General features: G+C 41.3%; 1 protein-coding gene across 2 annotated transcripts in view; it reads left to right on the forward strand.

Moving 5' to 3' along the window:
• Positions 1 to 14,496: 14,496 nt before the first annotated feature.
• The window catches only part of LOC118840821 (pyrethroid hydrolase Ces2e-like), a 37,875-nt gene continuing 30,031 nt past the window's right edge, over positions 14,497 to 22,340 (forward strand). For both annotated transcript variants that reach the window (XM_036748171.1, XM_036748172.1), the window contains exons 1-2: positions 14,497 to 14,604; positions 21,341 to 21,545. In XM_036748171.1, the coding sequence (XP_036604066.1) occupies positions 14,535 to 14,604; positions 21,341 to 21,545 (275 nt within the window). In that variant the 5' untranslated portion in view covers positions 14,497 to 14,534. The remainder of the gene's footprint in view (positions 14,605 to 21,340; positions 21,546 to 22,340) is intronic.

Raw genomic sequence — 22,340 nt, forward strand, 5'->3', positions numbered from 1 at the left:
ATTGAGCTGAATCCATTTAAGGACATCCAGTCCCAGGTATTGAAACAGGTTCTCACTGCCCTGGGGCCAATTCTTTGCATGATGTCAATGCAAAGCAAACAACCCCAAGAAGGTTGGGAGAGTCATGTCATTTGTTTTCTCAAGACCTCACATTGGCAGCTCCTATTCTCCATTGGGTGAAGGCTGGCAAAGTAAAAGAATTGAAGAACTAGAAGGGACCACAGAGACCACTAGCCCATCCTCTACCTAAATAAGAATCCTGTTCTGTTGTTGTTGTTTGTCCTTCTTTCTCAAAAAGGACCCTGACATCAGGAAGGTGATTCCATGACTTGCAAGTGAATTGAATTTAAGTGAGGGAGGGCTGTGCAAAGTCACCAGCCTCACTTTCTGCTCCAGAGTCATCTGAATCCAGTGGCAAGATATAGATCAGGATGACTGGATATGCTCCCAGATGTAGTTGGGACCTTGGCCTTTTTAAGCTAAGGTCTTTCTCATGCCTCAGTTTGATGATGGCTAGGTAAGAAATTAGGTAAAGAATTGCCTTTTTACCCAGGAAAAAAGTCAGCCTGGAAGAGGAAGACTCACAGGATTTCTGGAGAAAAGAGAAACAGTTGGTATTTACATTCACTCTGAGTCTTCAGGGCCCAAACAGTGACCAAGTGAGTGTGTGTGTCTGTGTCTGTGTCTGTGTGTCTATGTTTGTGTCTGTGTCTGTGTCTGTGTTTGAATGTGTGTATGTGTGCATGCACAAGTGTGTGTTCTTATATATGCATTTCTCCAGGAAGGGAGAGGAGCGGAGGGGAGGGGAGGGGAAGGGAGGAGATTTAAGAGAGGGAGGACTGTGCAAGTCACCAGCCTCACTTTCTCCTCCAGAGTCATCTGAGTCCAGTGGCCAGACAGAGATCAGGATGACCAGAGAATGGTCCTCCTAGTATATGATAGAGAAGGTTCATAAACCGTGGTCTCCCTTGACTCTTTCTATACTCTTTCTACAACACTGTGTATTTCAGTGGTTTGGTACAATATTCCAAAGATTTATTCTATCAACTACATGTGGAGCATTATGATGAATGGTGGGAGGCATACAAAATTTGTTTGAGAAGCATTTTCCATCAAGAAGATTACAGTCTATTTTACCTAAATTAATCTATCTATTCAGTGCCATACCAATTGAACTACCAAAAAATTATTTTACAGAGCTGGATAAAATAATAACAAAATTCATCTGGAAGAACAAGAGGTATTAATGAAAAGAAATGCTAGAGTAGGTGGCCTAGCCATACCAGATATTAAACTGTATTATAGAGCAGCAGTCACCAAAACTACCTGGTACTGGCTAAGAAACAGAGGTGTGGATCAGTGGAATAGGATAGGAACACAAGATGGAGAAGTCAATGACTATAGCAATCTACTCTTTGATAAACCCAAAGAGGCCAGCTTCTGGGCTAAGAATTCACTATTTCACAAAAACTGCTGGGAAAATTGGAAAATGGTAGGGCAGAAACTGGGCATAGACCAATATCTTACACCATATACCAAAATAAAGTCAAAATGGTTCCATGATTTAGGAATAAAGGCTGAAACTATAAGCAATTTGGGAGAGCAAGGAATAGTTTATTTATCAGATTTATGGAAAAGAAAAGAATTCATGACCCAACAAGAGATAGAGAGTATTACAAAATGCAAAATGGTGTTTTAACAATCAGGCTAGCAGCTGCTGTGGGGGTGAAAAACCAACACAACCCCAACAACAAGAATGCTACCAGCAGGCTGCAAAAGCACAGGTTCTTTTGATCTGCTTAACTAAGGAAAGCTACATGAAGGGGTTGACAAGCTTACTTTAATTCAGCATTCAAATATTATTCACTTAGTTCAATGGAAAAAGACCAGCACACTGAACATCAGAGCAAAATACAAAGTACAAACATCAACAGACAGACCTTGTCTGATTCAAATCCCAATACATAGCTACCAGAGTTTAACAAAGTCTCAGCATCCTGGTTATAAGCTGGAGGGCCCTTAGCTACAGCTTCCCGAAGTCTCCGCATCAACACCATCTCCAGTGAGAACCCTGCGCAAATGACTCTGTCCTCCCTTCTTATAGGGTTTCAGATGTCATCGAACATCATCTGAATTACCAGAACTTAGGCTGCTATGATTGGCTCTTGATTTAGCCTCTCCCCTTAGGACCCTGGGAGGTCCACATCCACATAGGTTAGGTTAACACCTAATAAGGGTTAGAGCGTGGGGCTTAGCACTTAGTAAGACTCAAGAGGGCATGGCTCTGGAGTTAGCACCTCCCCTTAACCAGCCCCACCTTGGGCCCCACCCCAGTCACCAATCCACACCCACATAGGTTATACACTTAATAGGGGTTTGGGCCTGGGGCTTAGAACCTGGTAAGGCTCAATGAAATACATTGAATTACTCAAAGGAAGCAAAAGCCAAACTATTCAAAGGCACTTGGTTGAACTAAATGCTAAGGAGCCCATTTTGCTTACCAACACAAATGGATAATTTTGATTATGTTAAATTGAAATGTTTTTGTACAAAAAAGTCAATACAACAAAAATTAGGAGGGAATCAGAAAATTGGGAGAAAATCTTTACAACTAATGTCACTGATAAAGGCCTCATTTCCAAAATATACAAGGAACTGAACCAAATATATAGGAATACAAGTCATTCCCCAATTGAGAAATGGTCAAAGGATATGAACAGGCAGTTTTCAGAGGAAGAAATTAAAGCTATCTATAGGCATATGATAAAATGCTCTGGATCACTACTGATTAGAGAAATGCAAATCAAAACAACTCTTAGATACCATTTCTCTCCTGTCAGATTGGCTAAAATAACAAAACAAGAAAATGATAAATGCTGGAGAAGATGTGGGAAAATTGGAACATTGTTACATTGCTGGTGGAGCTGTGAACTGATCCAGCCATTTTGGAGAACAATTTGGAACTATGCCCAAAGGGCTATAGAAATGTTCATACCCTTTGACCCAGCAATACCACTTCTAGGGTTGTATCCCAAAGAGATCACACAAGTGGGAAAATGACCCATATGTACAAAAATATTTATAGCGGCTCTTTTTGTGGTAGCTAAGAATTGGAAATCAAAGAGATGCCCATCAATTGGGGAATGGCTGAACAAGCTGTGGTATATGAAGGTAATGGAATACTATTGTGCTATAGGAAATGGGGATGATACAGACTTCATAACAACCTGGAAAAACCTACATGACATAATGCTGAGTGAGCAGAGCAGAGCCAGGAGAACATTATACACAACCACAGATATATGGATTCTGTGAGGACTAACCCTGACAGACTTTCCTTGTCTCAGCAACACAAGGCACAAAGACAACTCCAAAGGACTCACAATGGAGAATGCTATCTACATCCAGAGAAAGAACTGTGAAGTATAAATGCAGATTGGGGCACACTTCATGCTTCCCTTTTTCTCCCCCTTTTTTTCTTGCTTTTTGTTTTTGGGTTGTGTTTTTTTTTTTTTGGTTCCATTTCATCTTTCTCATGATTCATTCCATTGGTCATAATTCTTTTCCACAACTTGACTAGTGTGTAAATTAGTTCAATGCAAACTTATACGTGGAAGTTATATGGGATTCCATGCCATCTTGGGGAGGGAGGGAGGGAAGAAATCTGGAACCCAAAAATATGTAGAACCATGTGTTGAAAACTAAAAATAAAAAAAATTAAAAATAAAATAATTTGAAAAAAAGAAGCTTACAGTCTAATGGGGGGAGGTGTGTGGGTAGGGTTATGATACTGAATAAACAACAAGCATTTATTAAGCACCTGCCATGTACTAGCTGCTAGGCCAGGAGCTGGGATACAATGCAAAGAATGAAACAACCCTGACTTTCCAGGAGTTTACATCCTAATGGAGACATTAATAAGTATCTATATAAGTATATGAAGGGAATAAATACACAACCAGCAGAGCTCACTATAATGTGTGCTACTAGATGAGGCTAGATGGTTTTGATCAACTTTTCCATGCTGGTTTTGGGCACCCGTATGTTGGAACTCAATGACCTTCAGGGAAATTCCCTTCATTCCCTTTGACCTGCTCAATACTAAGTCTTGAAATCCAAGCCATGAAGAAGCTGCAATTGTCATCTGCCCCCATACAATTGAATTCAATTCAATTTACTGGAATAAATATTTGCTAAGCAATAGACTGCATGTAGGGCATTGAGCCCTATGGGAGCTGGGGATACAATGAGAAGGAAAGAAGGAAAGAAAGAAAGAAAGAAAGAAAGAAAGAAAGAAAGAAAGAAAGAAAGAAAGAAAGAAGGAAGGAAGGAAGGAAGGAAAGAAAGAAAGGAGAAGTAGAAAAAGAAAGAAGAGAGGGAAAGAGGGAGGGAGAAAGAAAGAAAAAAAGAGAAGGATGGAGGGAGAAAGGAAGAAAGGTGGAAACAAGAAGAGAAAAAGGAGGAATAAAGTGAGAAAGAGAGGAAAAGAGGAAGGAAGAATAAAGAAAGAGAGAGGAAGAAAAAATGGAGAAAGAAAGAGAAATAAGAAAGAAAAAGAAAGCAAAGAAGGAAGAAGCAAAAGAAAGATGAAGGAAGAAAAAAGAAAAAGAAACAGGAAGAGAAATCAAGGAAGGAAGAGAGAAACAAGAAAAGAAAGAGAAAAAGAAGGAAAGAAGAATAAAAGAAAGAAAGAAAGAGAGGGAGGGAAAGAGGAAGGAATAAAGGAAGGAAGGAAGGAAGGAAGGAAGGAAGGAAGGAAGGAAGGAAGGAAGGAAGGATGGAAGGAAGGAAGGAAGGATGGAAGGGAAGGAGGGAGGGAGAGAAGGAGGAGGGAAGGGAGGAAAGACTCCTTGTCCTCTAGGAATTAGGAGAACACAGTAAGTATGAAAGTAAATATAAAACATATGTAATGTAAGAGACAGACAGATACAGAAAGAGAGATACAGACAGACAGAGACAGAGACAAAGAGATGGAGGCAGAGAGACAGAGCATCAGCAGGTAGGGGGAACAGGGATGGTCCCAGGAACAAGGTAGAACCCGAGCTGTACTTTAAAAAAAGTGGTAAAATCTCTGACAAGAAGGGTGAGAAGGAGATGCCCCTGCAGCATGGATAAACACTTGTCAAAATCTCTCAGCAGGAGACTGAGAGTCTTGTAACAGGAAATTCTAGCAGGCAGCTGGGCTGGAAAGTGCCACGGGGCAGCTGGATCCTGGAGGGCTTTGGTGATCAGACTGAATCAATCTGAGCTCTCCATGCGGCTACAAACAACCAGAACCAGAACTGCTCTTTCCACACCCTCTCCCATACACTCACTGAAAGGGAGCTGGGGGAGCAGTGGATAAAGTGCTAGGCTTGGAGTCAGGAAGACCTGAACTCATTTCTGGTCCTCAGTCAGCAGCTGTGTGACCCTGGGAAGGCATGTGAACTTTGTCTTCACTCATCTGTAAAATGGAGTAAATAATAATACCTTAATAAAAACTTCTACTTCCCAGCATTGTTGTGAGGCTCAAATGAGATCATTTTGTAAAGTGCCTTGCACATCTTAAAGCACCATGTAAGTGCTAGCTATCATTATTCCATCATTATTCATTAAATCCTCTCATACTGAATGCACAATCTCCTCCCAGTGCTGTTCTTTCTCTCTTCATCCATGGTCAGCCACTCTATCAACAAACAGCTCAGTCTATACCCAGATACTCAGTCCTAGAGCTACTTCCTGATTCCCTGCCAACCTTCAGCCTCCTAGTACAGCTTTGACCTTTGGTTTAGGTCACTCTTTTGCATAATTAAGCTGCTAGGTGGGGCAATGGTTAGAATGCTGGACCTGGAGTCAGGAAGTATTGAATTCAAATTCAGCCACAAGATACTTCTTAGCTGAGTGACCCTTGGAGCCATAATATCTATTTGCTTGGAGCCTCATTGGCAGCTCCAAGTCCTCATTAGGAGATGGATGGAGACTAGCCAAACAACAGAGTCTCAGAAGCAAAAGAAACCTGAGAAGCCATCTAGACCCACTTCTACCTGGATAAGAACAATCCTCTACAACATACTTGAGAGGCAGTCATGTAGGGGCTAGTGTAGAACGAGCACCATGGAGATCTTGCCTTATATCCTTTAAGAATTTAAATCACAGTGGTTCGATGAGGGTAAAACCCTTGCTTTTAACACTTGAGATATCATAATGAGAAGGGGGGATTAGACTTGGGCTGTCTGATTCCCAAAAGGCAGGGCCAGCAAGATTGGGGGGATGTTGCAAAGAGGCAAAATTAGGCTTGATGCCAAGAAAGATGCTCTAAGGATTAGCACTGTTCAAATGTAGAATGGGCAGCCTGGTGAGGTGCTGGGTTCTGCCTGATGGGAGCCAGTCAAACCTCCGTTTTAAGAAGCAGGCCCTAGCCAGCCATGTCTTCATTCTTCCATACCACACACCTTACTCTCCCAGTACTTTCTGAATGGCACCTTCCTCTCTTCCCACCCCCATCCTTTATTTCGTTGCCCTTCATCAGAATATAAGCTCCCATAGAGCATGGGCTGTCTTTCTGCGGATATTTGTGTTCCCAGAGTTCAGCACTGTATGTTCAAATTCTGCCTCAAACACTCACTAGCTGTGTGACCCTGGACAAGTCACTTAACCTCTGGCTGCCTCACTTTCTTGTCTGAAACAGGGGATCATACTAGTACTTACCTCCCAGGGTTGTTGTGAGGATCAAATAAGATAGCATCTAGAAACTGCTTTACAAATCTTAAGGTGCTATATAATTACCACCTGTTATTTTTGTTATTAGACGATGCAGTCTCCTCTTTGTCCATCCCATGAAGTGATAGGGACTAGAATTCACACTTCTCCATTGAGAAAGGATTAGGAAATGGAGCCAAAGAGAGGAGGTCCCCTTGTTTACCCCAGGAGAACTCTTGAGGGAAGTAGTCATTCAAGAAACTGGCCAGGGACTATGGGTTTTGGAATGTTAAGCTCCAAACTGCATTTTTACATCCTATGATCTTTTCATTTTTCAAGATTCCTACAAATGTTACCTCAAGTCATTTTGGATAGAGAGACCCATTAGAGGACATGGAAGAGCTATGCTTGGACATCTCTCTTTCTCTCCCCTCTGCCTTTGAATCTCTGTGTGCATCTCTGTCTCTTTCTCCATCTCCCTCTCCTCTCCTCTCTTCTCCTCTCCTCTCCTCTCCTTTCCTCTCCTCTCCTCTCTGTCTCTTTCAGTCTCTGTCTCTCTGTCTCTGTGTGTCTCTCTCTGTTCTCTCTCTCTCTCTCTCTCTCTCTCTCTCTCTCTCTCTCTCTCTCTCCCTCTTTCCTCTCTCTGTGTCTCTTCCTCTCTCTGACTCTCCCTCCCCTCCCCTTCCTTGCTCTTCTCCTCGCTTCTTTCTCTCTCCCTGTCTTTCTCCTCTCTCTCTCTTTCTGTGACTCCCTCTCCCCTCCCTTCTTTTTCTTTTCTCTTCTGTCTTCTTTTCTTTTCTTTCTCTCTCCATCTCCTCTCTCTCTGTCTGTGTCTCTTTCTCTCTGTGACTCCATCTCTCCTTCCCTCCTTTCTTTTTTCTTCTCTTCTCATCTCTCCTCCCCCCCTCCCTCTCTCTCTCTCTCTCTCTCTCTCTCTCTCTCTCTTTCTCTCTCTCTTTCTCTCTCTCTCTCAGAAAAGGTTTGGTTCTTAGACAAATGTTAAATAAAATTAAATTGCTTCTGTAAGACTTGAGCCTAAAATGGAGAGTCAAATATTACCATTTTTTCTTCAAACTAAAGGAATGTATATATATATATGTGGAAAACAGAAGTGGAATGGTCATGCTGCAAGAACCAGGGGTAAATGACTAATACAGAAATGTTTTACATGATTATGCATATATAACCTAAATCAGATTGCTTACCATTTCAGGCAGGGGAGAGGGGAAGGGGAGAAAGAATCTGGAACTCAAAACTTCAAATAAATGTTTATAAATTGATTTAACATGTAATTGGAGAAAATATTATATGTACTTATACATATATATTATATATAATGTATGTGTATATACAATGTATATGTATATACATATACATACATACATATACATATGTGTATTTGTGTGTATATACATAAAGCAGAGATGACCAATGGACTGACCATTAGTTCTCATACAATGGCAACAAGTCCAGAGGAAGTGCCTCATCTAAGAAATCAAAGGATGCACATGCAGAGGAGACTTAAAATTGTACCAATCACTAGTGGGACCAAGCCTGAAAAGGAGAAAAAGGAAGCCAGACCAAGGTGATGAACTAGGAAAACAGGGTGATGTGGCATGAACAGAGGTCACCAGAAGAAAAGTTTTAAGAGAAATGAGGTAGAGTGGGGGAGTGGTAATCAGGAGGTAAGAAACTATGTTCTAGAAAGATGAATTTCAGAGTTCTAAGTCATGGAGGTTAAACATGGGTGATGTCGAGATCAATAAAAGCTAGTATTTATAGAATGCTTTAGGGTTTGCCAAGTACATAACACATATTATCTCATTTGTTGCTCACAATACCCCCTTAAGGTAGGCACTAATATTATCCTCACTTTACAGATGAGGAAACTGAGGCAGACAGAGGTTAAGTGCCTTTCCCAGGATCACACAGATTGTAGGTGTTTGAGGACAGATTTGAACTTGGGTGTTCTTGACTCCAGGCCTAGTGTTCTCTCTACTGTGCAATATAGCTGCAGTCATGGATATGACCTGTGTGGCAGAGGTAAAGTGAAGGTGCAGATTGTCATAGTTGTAAAGTTTGGTTGGCTGAGAGGTTTGAGTTTTTGTAGCAACAGCAATATCTATGTAAAAGCTTTCCAGTATAAGAGCAAAGATTGGGATAGAGAGGAAGTCTGTGAGTCAGGTATTGGTCTGTTTGAGAAAAGAGGAAGAGCGATGTAGGTGCCAGAAAATAGAGTAGACAGCCACCACTGGCATCTGGATGGGGTGATTTTTTTTAAATTAAATTTACTTAGTATTTTATTTTCCCTCAGTTATATGCAAAAATAATTTTTAACATTCATTTTTAAAACCTTGAGTTCCAAATTCTCTCTTTTCCTCTCTACTCCCTCCCATTGAGAAGATTATACATGTGTAGTCATGCAAAACATTTCCATAATCGTCATGTTGTGAAAGAAAACATAGACAAAAAAACTCAAGAAAAATAAAGTAAAAAAAGTATGCTTCAATCAGAAATAGCACTTTCCATCATAAGTCCTTCGGAGCTGACTAGACTCTTCTTTTTGTTTTATTATTTAATATTTTTGGTTTCCAATATTGATTTCCACAAGATTTTGAGTTACAAATTTTCTCCCCATTTCTACCTTCCCCCCCACCCCAAGATGGCATATATTCTGACTGCACCTTTCCCCAGTCTTCCCTCTCTTCTGTCAACCCACTCCCCCCACACACCTTATCACCTTTCCCCTTACTTTCTTGTAGGGCACGATAGATTTTTATACCCCATTGCTTGTATATCTTATTTCCCAGTTGTATGTAAAACAATTTTTTGAGCATTTGTTTTTAGAAATTTGAGTTCCAAATTCTCTCCCTTCTTCCCTTCCTACACACCCTTCTTGAGAAGGCAGGCAATTCAACATAGGCCACACATGTATCATTATGCAAAATACTTCCATAATGGTCACGTTGTAAAAGACTAACTACATTTTTCTCCAACCTATGCTATCCTCCTTTTTTCAATTTTCTCCCTTGACCCTGTTCCTTTTCAAAGTGTTTGCTTTTGACTACCTCCTCCCTCAATCTTTCCTCCTTCCTATTATCCCTTCTTGTTATCGCCTTCCCCCCTTATTTCCTGTGGGGTAATATACCCAATTGAATGTGTATGTTATTCCCTCCTTAAGTCAAATCTGAAGAGAACAAGATTCACTCATTGCCTTTCACCTGCCCCCTCTTCCCTTCCAATGGAACTGCTTTTTCTTGCCACTTTTATGGAGATAATTTACCCCATTCTATTTCTCCCTTTTTCTTTCTCCTGATATATTCCTCTCTCACCCGTTAATTGTATTTACTTATTTATTTTTGGATATCATCCCTTCATATTCAACTCACCCTGTGCCATATACATATATATGTATGTATATATACATATGTATGTATATATATGTATGTATGTATACACACACACACACACACACAAGGACGTATATTCCCTTCAACTACCCTAATACTGAGAAAGGTTTCATGAGTTACAAATATCATCTTTCCATGTAGGAATGTAAACAAAACAGTTCAACTTTAGTAAGTCCCTTATGATTTCTCTTTTCTTTTTCATGATTTAATTCTCTTAATTCTTGTAATTGAAAGTCAAATTTTGTATTCAGCTCTTGTCCTTTCATTGAGAAAGCTTGAAAGTCCTCAATTTTATTGAAAATCCATATTTTGCCCTGGAGTATTATACTCAGTTTTGCTGGGTAGGTGATTCTTGGTTTTAATGCTCACTCCTTTGACCTCCAGAATATCATATTCCAAGCCCTTCTGTCTCTTAATGTAGAAGCTGCTAGATCTTGTGTTATAATGATTGGGTTTACACAATACTCAAATTATTTCTTTCTGGCTACTTGCAATATTTTCTCCTTGACCTGGGAACTTTGGAATTTGACTACAATATTCCTAGGAATTTTATTTTGGGGATCTTTTTCAAGAGGCAATGGGTGGATTCTTTCAATTTTTATCTTACCCTCTGGTTCTAGAATATCAGGGCAGTTTTCCTTGATAATTTCTTGAAAGATGATGTCTAGGCTCTTTTTTTGATCATGGCTTTCAGGTAGTCCAATAATTCTAAAATTTTCTTTCCTGGATCTGTTCTCCAGGTCAGTGTTTTTTCCAATGAGATATTTCACATTGTCTTGCATATTTCGTTCTTTAGGTTCTGTTTTATAATTTCTTGATTTCTCATAAGTACTACCTTCCAATTGCTTGAATCTAATTTTTTAAAGTGGTATTTTCTTCAGTGGTCTTTTGGACCTCCTTTTCCATTTGGCTAATTCTGCCTTTCAAGGCATTCTTCTCCTCATTGGCATTTTGGATCTCTTTGAGATTTGGGTTACTCTACTTTAAGGTGCTTTCTTCAGTATTTTTGGGTCTTCTTTAGCAAGTTGTTGATTTGGATCACTCTCATTTCTCTTCCCAATTTTTCCTCTGCTCTTCTAACTTGCTTTTCCAAATCCTTTTTGAGCTCTTCTGTGTCCTGAGACCAATTCATATTTTTCTTGGAGGCTTTTGATGCCAGCTCTTTGACTTTGTTGACTTATTCTGGCTATATGTTTTGATCTTCTTTGTCACCAAAAAAGATTCCATAGTCTCAGTCCTTTTATGCTGTTTGTTCTTGTTCCCAGCCAACTACTTGACCCTTGAGCTTTTTGTCAGGGTATGACTGTCTTCAGAGTGGCATGTGCTTTGTCCCAAGCTTCAGGAGTCTTGCACTGCTGTTTTCAGAGCTATTTATACACAGCAAGCTTGGCCATGCCAGCACTCCTTCGCCTACAAGAACTGCCAACCAGGACTTTGACCCAGATCCAAGCAGGGCAAAGCAAGATGACCCCGCCTGTGCACCAGCAAAGCACTCCCTGTGCTCCTGCTCTGATCTGCTACTTGATTCCTCCCACCAGGTGTGCCTGGGGCCAGAAGCAGCCTCAGCTGAAACTCTGGAAGCAGTCACAGGAGCTTCCTGCTGCTACAGCCACACTACCTCTGCCACCCCAGGGCTGGTGATGGATCACACACTTCTCTCACCCAGATCCAGCAGTTTTCCCACTGACCTGCTAAGTCGTCTTTGGTGTTTGTGAGTTGAGAAGTCTGGTAACTGCTACAGATTAGTGATTCATGGCCCTAAGGCCTGCTCTGCCCAATCTATTTCCGGGCCTGCTCATTCCTGGTATGGTCCACACCGAGCTGTGCACCATTCCTAGTATGATGTGATAGACCTTTCCCAGAAACCATCCAGGTAGTCCTAGGCTGGAGACCTGCTTCCCTCTTTTATTTCATGGGTTCTGTAGCTCTAGAATTTGTTCAGAGTCATTTTTACAGATGTTTGGAGGAATTCGGGGCAGAGCTTAAGTGAGTCCTTGTTTTCCAGCCGCCATCTTGGCTCTGCCCCCACCCCCTCCTGGACGGGATGATTTCCCTGGAGAGATTCTGTGTGTGATTTGTTCTATGTTCTTGAAGAGGACCATGATATCTGATGACATGACTTGCAACTGACTTTGATCTGAGCTATCGAAGGCTGTGCAAGCCCACCAGCCTCACTCTCTCCTCCAGAGCCATCTGGGTCCAGTGGCCAGATTTTGACCAGGAGAACTGGAGGCCACCAAGGATGCAGTAGGAGACCTTAACCCTTTTAAACTAAGATCTTTCCATCTTCTCACTTTGAGTGAGGCAACACATATTTAGTGAAGTGAGTCAAGGGATGGCCCCTTTAATAAAAAAAAGAAAAAGAAAAGAAAAAAATCAAGCTGGGAGCAGAAGACCTTCAGGATTGCTGGCTGAAAGATAAACAATTACTGTTTAAATTCACTCAGAGACAGGAGGGCCCAAAAATAACCATTAAGTAGTGCTTGGACAGGGACCTATTGTTGTCCAATCCCTAAGATAGAGAGCGAATTGAGTATAAGACTTTCAGACATAAAAATCTTCCTTCCTTTTGGCAGAACACTTAGACTTAGCTGGTCAGTTCCAGTTGGGCAACTCTTCTCCTCTCCTCTCTTCTCTTCTCCTCTCTTCTCCTCTCTCCTCAGATAATTAATTAGCTATGTGACCTTGGGCAAGTCATTTCACCTCTGCCTACCTCGATATTCTCAACCGTAAAATGGATATATTAATTGCTCTACCTCCCAGGACTGATGTGGGGATTTAATAAGTTAATGTATGAAAAGTGTTTTGCAAATTTCAAAGGGCTACATAAATGTTAGCCAAGATCATCATAATTATTTTTATAATAATAATAATAATCTTCTTAGTTCAAAATAGGCATGATATGGAGTAAGGTGCTTAGAGTACCCCATACAGTCCTGGGGAGACAGCTTATTCTGAGGGAATTTAGGCTTCTGTGAGAGCAAGAATGTAGGATTCTAAGATGTTCCAGGAACCAGTTCAGTGGCACAGAAGATAGAGTGCCAGGACTGCAGTCAGGAAAACTCATCTTCCTGAGTTCAAATCTGGCCTCAGATACTTCCTAGCTGTGTGATCCTGGACAAGTCACTTAACCCTGTTGGCATCAGTTTCTTTATTTCTAAAATGAACTGGAGATGGAAATGGCTAAGTACTCTAGTATCTTTGCCATGAAAACCCCAAATGGGGTCATGGAGGGTCAGACACAACTTAAAAACCACCAAAGGACTTCAAGGAGGGAAAGGTCATAGAAGTCTCCAGAAACTAGGAGGGAGAGGTTAGGTTGTGTAATTTGAATTTTGACCTTTGACACTTCAGTTAAAGTGGTGGAGACAGCTCAAACTGGCTCTTGTGAACCATTGTCCAATTTGCACCTGAGAAATCAGAAAATCCTACAATTCAGGGCTTATTTTATCATTTTGTTGATTGTCTAAACCTGAGAAAGTGTTGGAAAAAATGTTAGTAATAGATTTTTAAATTTAAGAATTGTTATCAATATACTTGTTTGTTTTTGTTTTCCAGAGAGCTTGTTATTATACATTTGCCAACATATCCTTGCTGGCTGGCTGGATGTTCAGAACTATCTTTAGCCTTTAGGGATTCAACCTAATTTTTATTTTTTCAAATAAGCCTAAGACAAGTTCTGAGGAAAAACTCCTCTAAGTCGCTCTTAGTCCCAGTTGCCCTGGAATGCCCTTTATATTAGGAAGGCAAAATTTATGATTTCAAAGAGAACCTCATATGTGCCTAAAAGGTCCAGAACCGCAGGATATAAGGAATTCTCTAGGCAGAAGGCAGGAGAACTAAAGCATGTATTTACACTCCACAATAACAAGCCCACAAACCAGCGTCCCCATTTTGATATTTTCATCAAAAGCTTCCAGGCCCAATAAGTCCGCCTTACAAGGGTAATCAGAAGGCCACAGAGAAGCGAGATGGTATAAGGCAAAATCGTATACATGCTTCCCCTCTACGGTAAGAAGATTACCCACTAGCCTCTAGTCAGCTCTGCTACCGGCAGCTCAGCTTCGGCTGTAGGTGTCTCTGGCTCCAACCGGAAAAGGAAAGGAGGATCTTCAAGCTGTCCTCTCCCCTCTTATAGAGTTTTTGACATCATCAAGCGCCGCCTGAACGACCAGGGCCGATTGGTTCTTGACTTGGCCCCTCCCCCAGCATAGACCACGTTAACACACCTCCCCTCAGCCAGCGCCACGACTCATCACACAGGAAGCTCTGGTCCTGCCCCGGAAGAGCAAGCCCCAGCGTGCAGGGAAGCTCAACGAGGCGAGCTGAGTCATTCAAAGAAAACAAAGTCCATTCTGGCTACACCCTTTGATCCAGTTCTTTTAGTATTAAAGGCTGTGCCTGGGATCTGATTAGGCATAAGCAGAAGGCTGCGCAGGGGGAAAGATGTGGAAGACTTCCCTGCTGCCCAAGGTCCTGACTTTGGGGGTCCTGGGCCTCCTGATTCCAGCCCAAGGTGAGCAGCTCTGCCAGGCTGACCCAGAGTAGGGGATGATTTCTCAGGGGACATGGGAGGAGTCCCTTGGTTTTCCCCTTGGAAATATGGGGCTTGTGCATTGATTTTTCTCTTGTTGGCCTCACTGAGTGATTGGGTGGGTGAGGAGGGGGTGAAAGATTATTACTAGTTTGATCGCAGGGGGTGAAACTTGGTTTCCTCCCGAGAAATTGATGCCCTCTCCCTTTATTGTGTATAGAAATGCTTCTATTAGCCACTGGTGTGGGGGTAGGAGAGAGGAAAAGTTGAGTCATTCTCAAGGACATAGATGAGAGTGAGAATGGGAGGAGGATCATTTTACAGACTGGAAACAGCACCTCACTGTTTGCATGAGAAAATGTGGCACAGATTATTTATTTATTTTCTTTCTGTCTTTCTTTCTTTCTTCCTTCCTTCCTTCCTTTCTTTCCTTCTTCCTTTCTTTCTTTCAGAAAATAGTATTTTATTTTTTCCAATTACACATAAAGATAGTTTTCAACATTCATTTTTATAAGATTTTGAGTTTCAAATGTTTTCTCACCCCCTCCCCTTTCTCCCATCTCTTCTTCTCAAGATGGTAAGCAATTTGATATGAGTTGTATGTGTGCAATCATGTAAACATATACCTACATTAGCCATGTTGGGAAAGAAGAAACAGAAGAAAAGGCAAAGGACACAGACACAAACACAGACACACACACAACACACACACAAACACACACACAGAGTGAAAATTGTATGTTTTGATCTGCCTTCAGACTCCATAGTTCTTTCTCTGGATGAGACTTTTGGAATTGCTTTGGATCATTGTGTCACTGAGAAGAGCTGAGTCAGTTATCGTTGATCATTGCAAAATGTTGCTGTTACTGTGCACAATGTTCTCCTGGTGTTGTTCACTTAGCATAATTAGTACTTAGCACTTCAGCATAATTTCATGTAAGTCTTTCCATGTTTTTCTGAAATTCACCTGTACTTCATTTCCAATAGCACAATTGTACTCCGTTACATTCACATGCCATGACTTGTTCAGCCATTCCCCAACTGATGGGCATACCCACAATTTCCAATTCTTTGCCACCACAAAAAAGCTGCTATAAACATGTTTGTGCATACCAGACATTTTCCCTTTTTTATGATCTCCTTGAGATACAGACCTAGTGGTGGTATTGCTGAATCGCAGGGTATGAACAGTTTGATTGCCCTTTGGGCCAAATTACAAACTGATTTCCAGAATGGTTGGATCAGTTCACAACTCAATAGTGCATTAGTGTCCCAGTTATCCCATATCTCCAACATTTCTCATTTTCCTTTTCTATCATATTAGCCGATCTGATAGGTGTGAGGTGGTACCTCAGAGTTGTTTTAATTTGTCTAATAGTGATTTAGAGCATTTTTCTATGATTATAGACACCTTTCATTTATTTATCTGAAAACAGCTTGTTCATGTCCTTTGACCTTTTATCAATTGGGAACAATTTATATTGATATAAATTTGTTGCAGTTTTCTATATATTTGAGAGATGAGTTTATCTGAAGCACTTGCTCTAAAAATTGTTTCCCTTCCTTCTACTTTCCTTCTAACCTTAGCTGTGTTGGGTTTGTTTGTCCAAAACCTTTTCAATTTAAAGTAATCCAAATGATCCAATTTGCATTTCATAATGTTCTCTAGCTCTTGTTTGGTCATAAATTGTTCCCTTCTCCATAGATCTGACAGGTAAATTATTCCTTGCTCTCCTAATTTTATTATGGTATTACTCTTTATGTCTAAATCATGAATTCATTTTGACCTTATCTTAGTACATGGCATGAGATGTTGATCTATGGCTAGTTTCTGCCATACTATTTTCCAGTTTTCCCAGCAGTTTTTTTGTCAAATAGTGAGTTCTTATCCCAGAAAATGGAGTTTTGGTTAATTCCTTTATTTTAATCCTCCCAAATCACCATTTTTATAGAAAAGAAATGGAAGCCCATTTGATTTATGTCAAAGTCACTCCTGTGCATTTTATATTGCTTTGTATTTTGATCCCTTTTGATCAAAAGGGAATGCTAATCTTTCAGAGGCACACCTGTCTCTTCTACTTCTGATCCAGGCAGAGTTTGGCCATGTGCCCTGACCGTTGAGCATTCTCTAGCTCTTGGACTCAAGGATGGCAAGCTGGGAGAAATCTTTTTTCTTTGTTTGTTTGTTTTTTTTATTTAAATTTATTTATTTAACATATTTGGTTTTCAGCATTGATTTTCACAACAGTTTGAATTACAAATTTTCTCCCCATTTCTACCCTCCCCCCCACTCCAAGATGGCATATATTCTGGTTGCCCTGTTCCCCAGTCAGCCCTCCCCTCTATCACCCCCCTCCCCTCTCATCCCCTTTTCCTTTCTTTTCTTGTAGGGCAAGATAAATTTCTACGCCCCATTGCCTGTGTATCTTATATTTTAGTTCCATGCAAAAACTTTTTTTTTTGTTTTTGAACATCTGTTTTTAAAACTTTGAGTTCCAAATTCTCTCCCCTCTTCCCTTCCCACCCACCCTCCCTAAGAACTCGAACACTTCAACCTAGGCCACGCGTGTATCATTATGTATAACCCTTCCACAATACTCATGTTGTGAAAAGCTAACTACATTTGGCTCCTTCCCAACCTATCCCGCTTTATTGAATTTTCTCCCTTGACCCTGTCCCCTTTCCAAAGTGTTTGTTTTGATTACCTCCACCCCCATCTGCCCTCCCCTCCATCATCCTCCCCCCTTTTATTTTTTTTTTTATCTTCCTCCCTCTTCTTTCCTGTGGGGTAAGATACCCAACTGAGTACGTATGGTATTCCCTCCTCAGGCCAAATCTTATGAGAGCAAGGTTCACTCATTCCCCCCTCACCTGCCCTCTTCCCTCCTCGCACAGAACTGCTTCCTCTTGCCACCTTTATGCGAGATAATCCACCCCATTCTATCTCTCCCTATCTCCCTCTCTCAGTATGTTCCTCTCTCATCCCTTAATTTCATTTTATTTCTTTTAGATATCTTCCCTTCATCTTCAACTCACCCTGTGTCTGCTCTCTCTCTTTTACATATATATTATATATATACATATATATATAAACACATATATATATATATACATACATACACATGCATACATATACACATAGATACATACATACATACACATTCACATATATATGCATATTCCCTTCAACTACCCTAATACTGAGGTCTCATGAATCATACACATCATCTTTCCATGTAGGAATGTAAACAAAACAGTTCAAGTTTAGTAAGTGCCTTGCAATTTCTGTTTCTTGATTACCTTTTCATACTTCTCTTGATTCTTGTGTTTGAAAGTCAAATTTTCTATTCAGCTCTGGTCTTTTCACTGAGAAAGCTTGAAAGTCCTCTATTTTATTGAAAATCCATATTTTGCCTTGGAACATGATACTCAGTTTTGCTGGGTAGGTGATTCTAGGTTTTAATCCTAGCTCCATTGACCTCCGGAATATCGCATTCCAAGCCCTTCGATCTCTTAATGTAGAAGCTGCCAGATCTTGGGTTATTCTGATTGGGTTTCCACAATACTCAAATTGTTTCTTTCTGGCTGCTTGCAGTATTTTCTCCTTGATCTGGGAGCTCTGGAATTTGGCGACAATATTCCTAGGAGATTTCTTTTTGGGATCTATTTGAGGAGGTGATCAATGGATTCTTTCAATTTCTATTTTGCCCTGTGGCTCTAGAATATCAAGGCAGTTCTCCTTGATAATTTCTTGAAAGATGATATCTAGGCTCTTTTTTTGATCATGGCTTTCAGGTAGTCCAATCATTTTTAAATTATCTCTCCTGGATCTATTTTCCAGGTCATTGGTTTTTCCAAGGAGATATTTCACATTGTCTTCCATTTTTTCATTCCTTTGTTTCTGTTTTATAATATCCTGATTTCTCATAAAGTCACTAGCTTCCACTTGCTCCAATTTAATTTTTAAAGTAGTATTTTCTTCAGTGGTCTTTTGGACCTCCTTTTCCATTTGGCTAATTCTGCCTTTCAAGGCATTCTTCTCCTCATTGTCTTTTTGGAGCTCTTTTGCCATTTGAGTTAGTCTGTTTTCTAAGGTGTTGTTTTCTTCAGTGTATTTTTCAGTATTTTTTTGGGTCTCCTTTAGCAAGTCATTGACTTGTTTTTCATGGTTTTCTTGCATCCTTCTCATTTCTCTTCCCAATTTTTCCTCTACTTCTCTAACTTGCTTTTCCAAATCCTTTTTGATTTCTTCTATGGCCTGGGGCCAGTTCATGTTTTTCTTGGAGGCTTTTGTTGTAATCTCTATGACTTTGTTGTCTTCTTCAGGCTGTATGTTTTGGTCTTCTTTGTCACCAAAGAAAGAATGCAAAGTCTGAGAGTGAATCTGGGTGTGTTTTCGCTGCCTGGCCATATTCCCAGCCAATTAACTTGACCCTTGAGTTTTTCAGTGGGGTATGACTGCTTGTAGATTACAGAGTTCTATGTTCCACATTTGGGGGGGAGGTGCCAGCTCTGCCACACCAGCACTGCTCCTTCCCCAAGAACCCCCAAACCGAACTGGGCTTAGATCTTCGGCAGTCTGTGCACCCCTGCTCTGATCCGCCACTTAATTCCTCCCACCAGGTGGGCCTGGAGCCGGAGGTAACAACAGCTGTAGCTGCCCCACCTCCGCTGCCCCTGGGGCTGGAAGTCGAACTGTGACCTTCTTCCACTCCCGCAGCTTTTCCCACTAACCTTCTCCGCAGTCTTTGGTGTTTGTGGGTTGAGAAGTCTCGTAACTGCCGCAGCTCACTGAATCAGGGCGCTAGGGCTCCCTCCTCCCAGCTTCTGGTCTTGTTGGTCCACGCCGCTCAGGCTGGGCTCTGCTCCACTCCATTCCCAGCTCCCAGCTCCCAGCTCCAAGCTCCGTGTGGGATAGACCTCACCCAGAGACCATCCAGGCTGTCCTGGGCTGGAGCCCTGCTTCCCTCTGCTGTTTTGTGGGTTCTGCCGTTCTAGAATTGGTTCAGAGCCATTTTTTATAAGTTTTTGGAGGGTCTCAGTATGGAGCTCACACTATTCCCTGCTTACCAGCTGCCATCTTGGCTCCGCCCCCCAACTGGGAGAAATCTTTTTTTTTTCCAACTCTTTTTTTTTAATTTATTTATTTTTAGTTTACCACACACGGTTCTACATAGTTTTGAGTTCCAGTTTTTCTCCCCTCCCTCCCCTCTCCCTCCCCAAGACGGCATGAAGTCTCATATAACTGTCATGTATAACTTCGCATTGAATTAATTTATGCTCTAGTCAAGTCGTGGAGAAGGATTTTGACCAATGGAATGAATCATGAGAAAGAAGAAACAGAACCAAAAAAAAACAAAAACAAAAACAAAAAAAAACCCCAAAAACAAAAACAAAAGAGAAGCAGAAAAGGCGAGCATGTAGTGTGCCTCAGTCTGTATTCAAACTTCGCAGTTCTTTCTCTGAATGAAGATAGCATTCTCCATCATGAGTCCCCTGGAGTTGTCCTTGCCCCTTTAGATTGCTGAGAGAAGTGCGGTATGTCCGGGTTGGCCCTCACGGAATGCACATGTCTGTGGTCTTAAAGACCATTGAATTCAATGCCCTTTTCCCATTTAATCAAAGAGGAGAAAAAGGCTTAGGTAAGGGAAAGGAATTGTAGCAAGTTCACAGAGGCAGTAAATGGGAGAGCTGGGATTAGACCCCCTGTCCTCTGAACCCAAATTCAGCACTATGTGCATCCAGTCTTATCACCTACTACTCTATTCACATTTGTTGTGTTGTTGGTCTATAATTTTTCAGTCATGTCTTATTCTTAGTGACTCCATTTGGAGTTTTCTTTGGAAAGAAACTGGAGTTAGTTTGCCACTTCCTTCTCCAGCTCATTTGACAGATGAAGAAACTGGGGAGAAACGGAGGGGACATTTGTGAAGTGACTTGCCTAGGGTCACACAGCTAGTAAGTGTCTGAGGCTGGACTGGAACACAGGAAGATGAGTCTTCCTGGCACATACTGTAGCCCAATGTAACCACTTTTCATCTTTCTTGTCCTGGCCTCCTGTGTCTCACTTCTTTGTCTGCTGTCCTTCCCATGCCCAGTAAGCACTTTCCCCAGTCTAGTTCTGTTGAAGACTCTTCATTAAAGACTCAACTTGGGCCCTGCTACTTGATGCAGAACTTTTCCTGAACCTCCCAATATCTTTTCCTAGCTCTTTGCCAAGGTCTCTCCTTTAGCGTTCTCAATTACATTCCTAGTCATTGGAAAGCAGGTCTTGTTCTCTAGGAGGATGTAAATTCCTGCCATTTTATCCTCAATTCAGAGCTGAGGGCATTGCCCATAGTAGGTGCTTGTTAAGGCTTTGTTTAGTTGGATGACGTTGATAAAATATATGGCACAGATTTTTAGCTCTGGGGTTTCCTAAGCTGGGCTGGGGGTCAGATTGTTGGGGAGCAGTTGCTTTGATCTTAAGATTTTGGATCCCCAAAGCTGGACAGCTCCTGAGTCAGTGCCAGAGCTGTCTAAAAGTAAAAATATCCCTTCTCTGAAGTAAGTTCCCCATCGCTGGAAACCTTTAAGGAAAATGAATAGAATCATGGCATAAATAGGATAATTACATTCCGATCTAATGAAAAAACATTGGGAGGGCACAGGTAGATGGGGTATTTGAACATCAGTTCAACCCTATGTCCCTAAAGTTTTCTCTCCCCTTTGTTCACAGGGCATCATGCAGATGACCTCATCAGGACCACTGAGTCTGGACAGATCCAAGGGACTCAAATCCGTATCAAGGGGACTGATAAAGTTGTCAGTGCTTTCCTGGGAATCCCGTTTGCCAAACCCCCTGTGGGGGCCCTAAGGTTTTCTCCTCCACAACCACCAGATTCATGGAGCAATGTGAGAGATGCCACTGCTCATCCACCCATGTAAGCACCTTCTTCTATCCCTTTCTTACCAGACAAGCAAAGCACACCATCATGCCTTACCTAAATTTTGACTCCATGTGCTCTGCACACAGTAGACATGTGTTAAGTATTTGTTGAAGGAATGAATGTTCTGAATCTACCCCTGCACTGTAAAGCCTCAAATGATTGATTAATGGTAATAATTTGTGTTATTTGGACTATAGAGAATACTTCAGAGAAATACTATGAGGTAGTTGGCATACATATTGCTACAGGTAGGAAAACAAATGCTAATAGAGATGAGAGGAACCTAGGTGGCTCAGAGGATAGAATACTGGACCTGGAGTCAGAAAATCCTGAGTACAAATCTGGCCTCAGACACTTACTAGCTGTGTGACCCAGGGCAAGTCACTTCACCCTGTTTGCCTCAGTTTTCTCAAGTGTAAAATGAGCTAGAGAAGGAAATGACACGCTGTTCCAGTATCTCTGCCAAAAAAACCCATAAAAGGTCATGAAGAGTCAGATGCAACTGAACAACTACAGAGATTAAGTGATTCAACCAAGGTCAAAAAGGTAGTAAATAATAAAGCCAGAATTCACAGACTCATAGGCTCAGAAAGTTGGAGGTCATTGAATCTGACCCTTCCCTTTGTATTTTTAAGTAGTTTTATGCCTTTCGCTTTGAAGACCACACATATTCCCCATACCATACCCTAGCCTGTCTCCTACCCTCCAAGCTAATGCTCCTCTAACAAAGACAATGCCCCTGACAAAGTGGCCCCCAGTGCTGCTCTTGGTAAAATGCTTCTAGTATGG

The sequence above is a fragment of the Trichosurus vulpecula genome, chromosome 3 (assembly GCF_011100635.1).
Source record: "Trichosurus vulpecula isolate mTriVul1 chromosome 3, mTriVul1.pri, whole genome shotgun sequence".
Taxonomy (NCBI): domain Eukaryota; kingdom Metazoa; phylum Chordata; class Mammalia; order Diprotodontia; family Phalangeridae; genus Trichosurus; species Trichosurus vulpecula.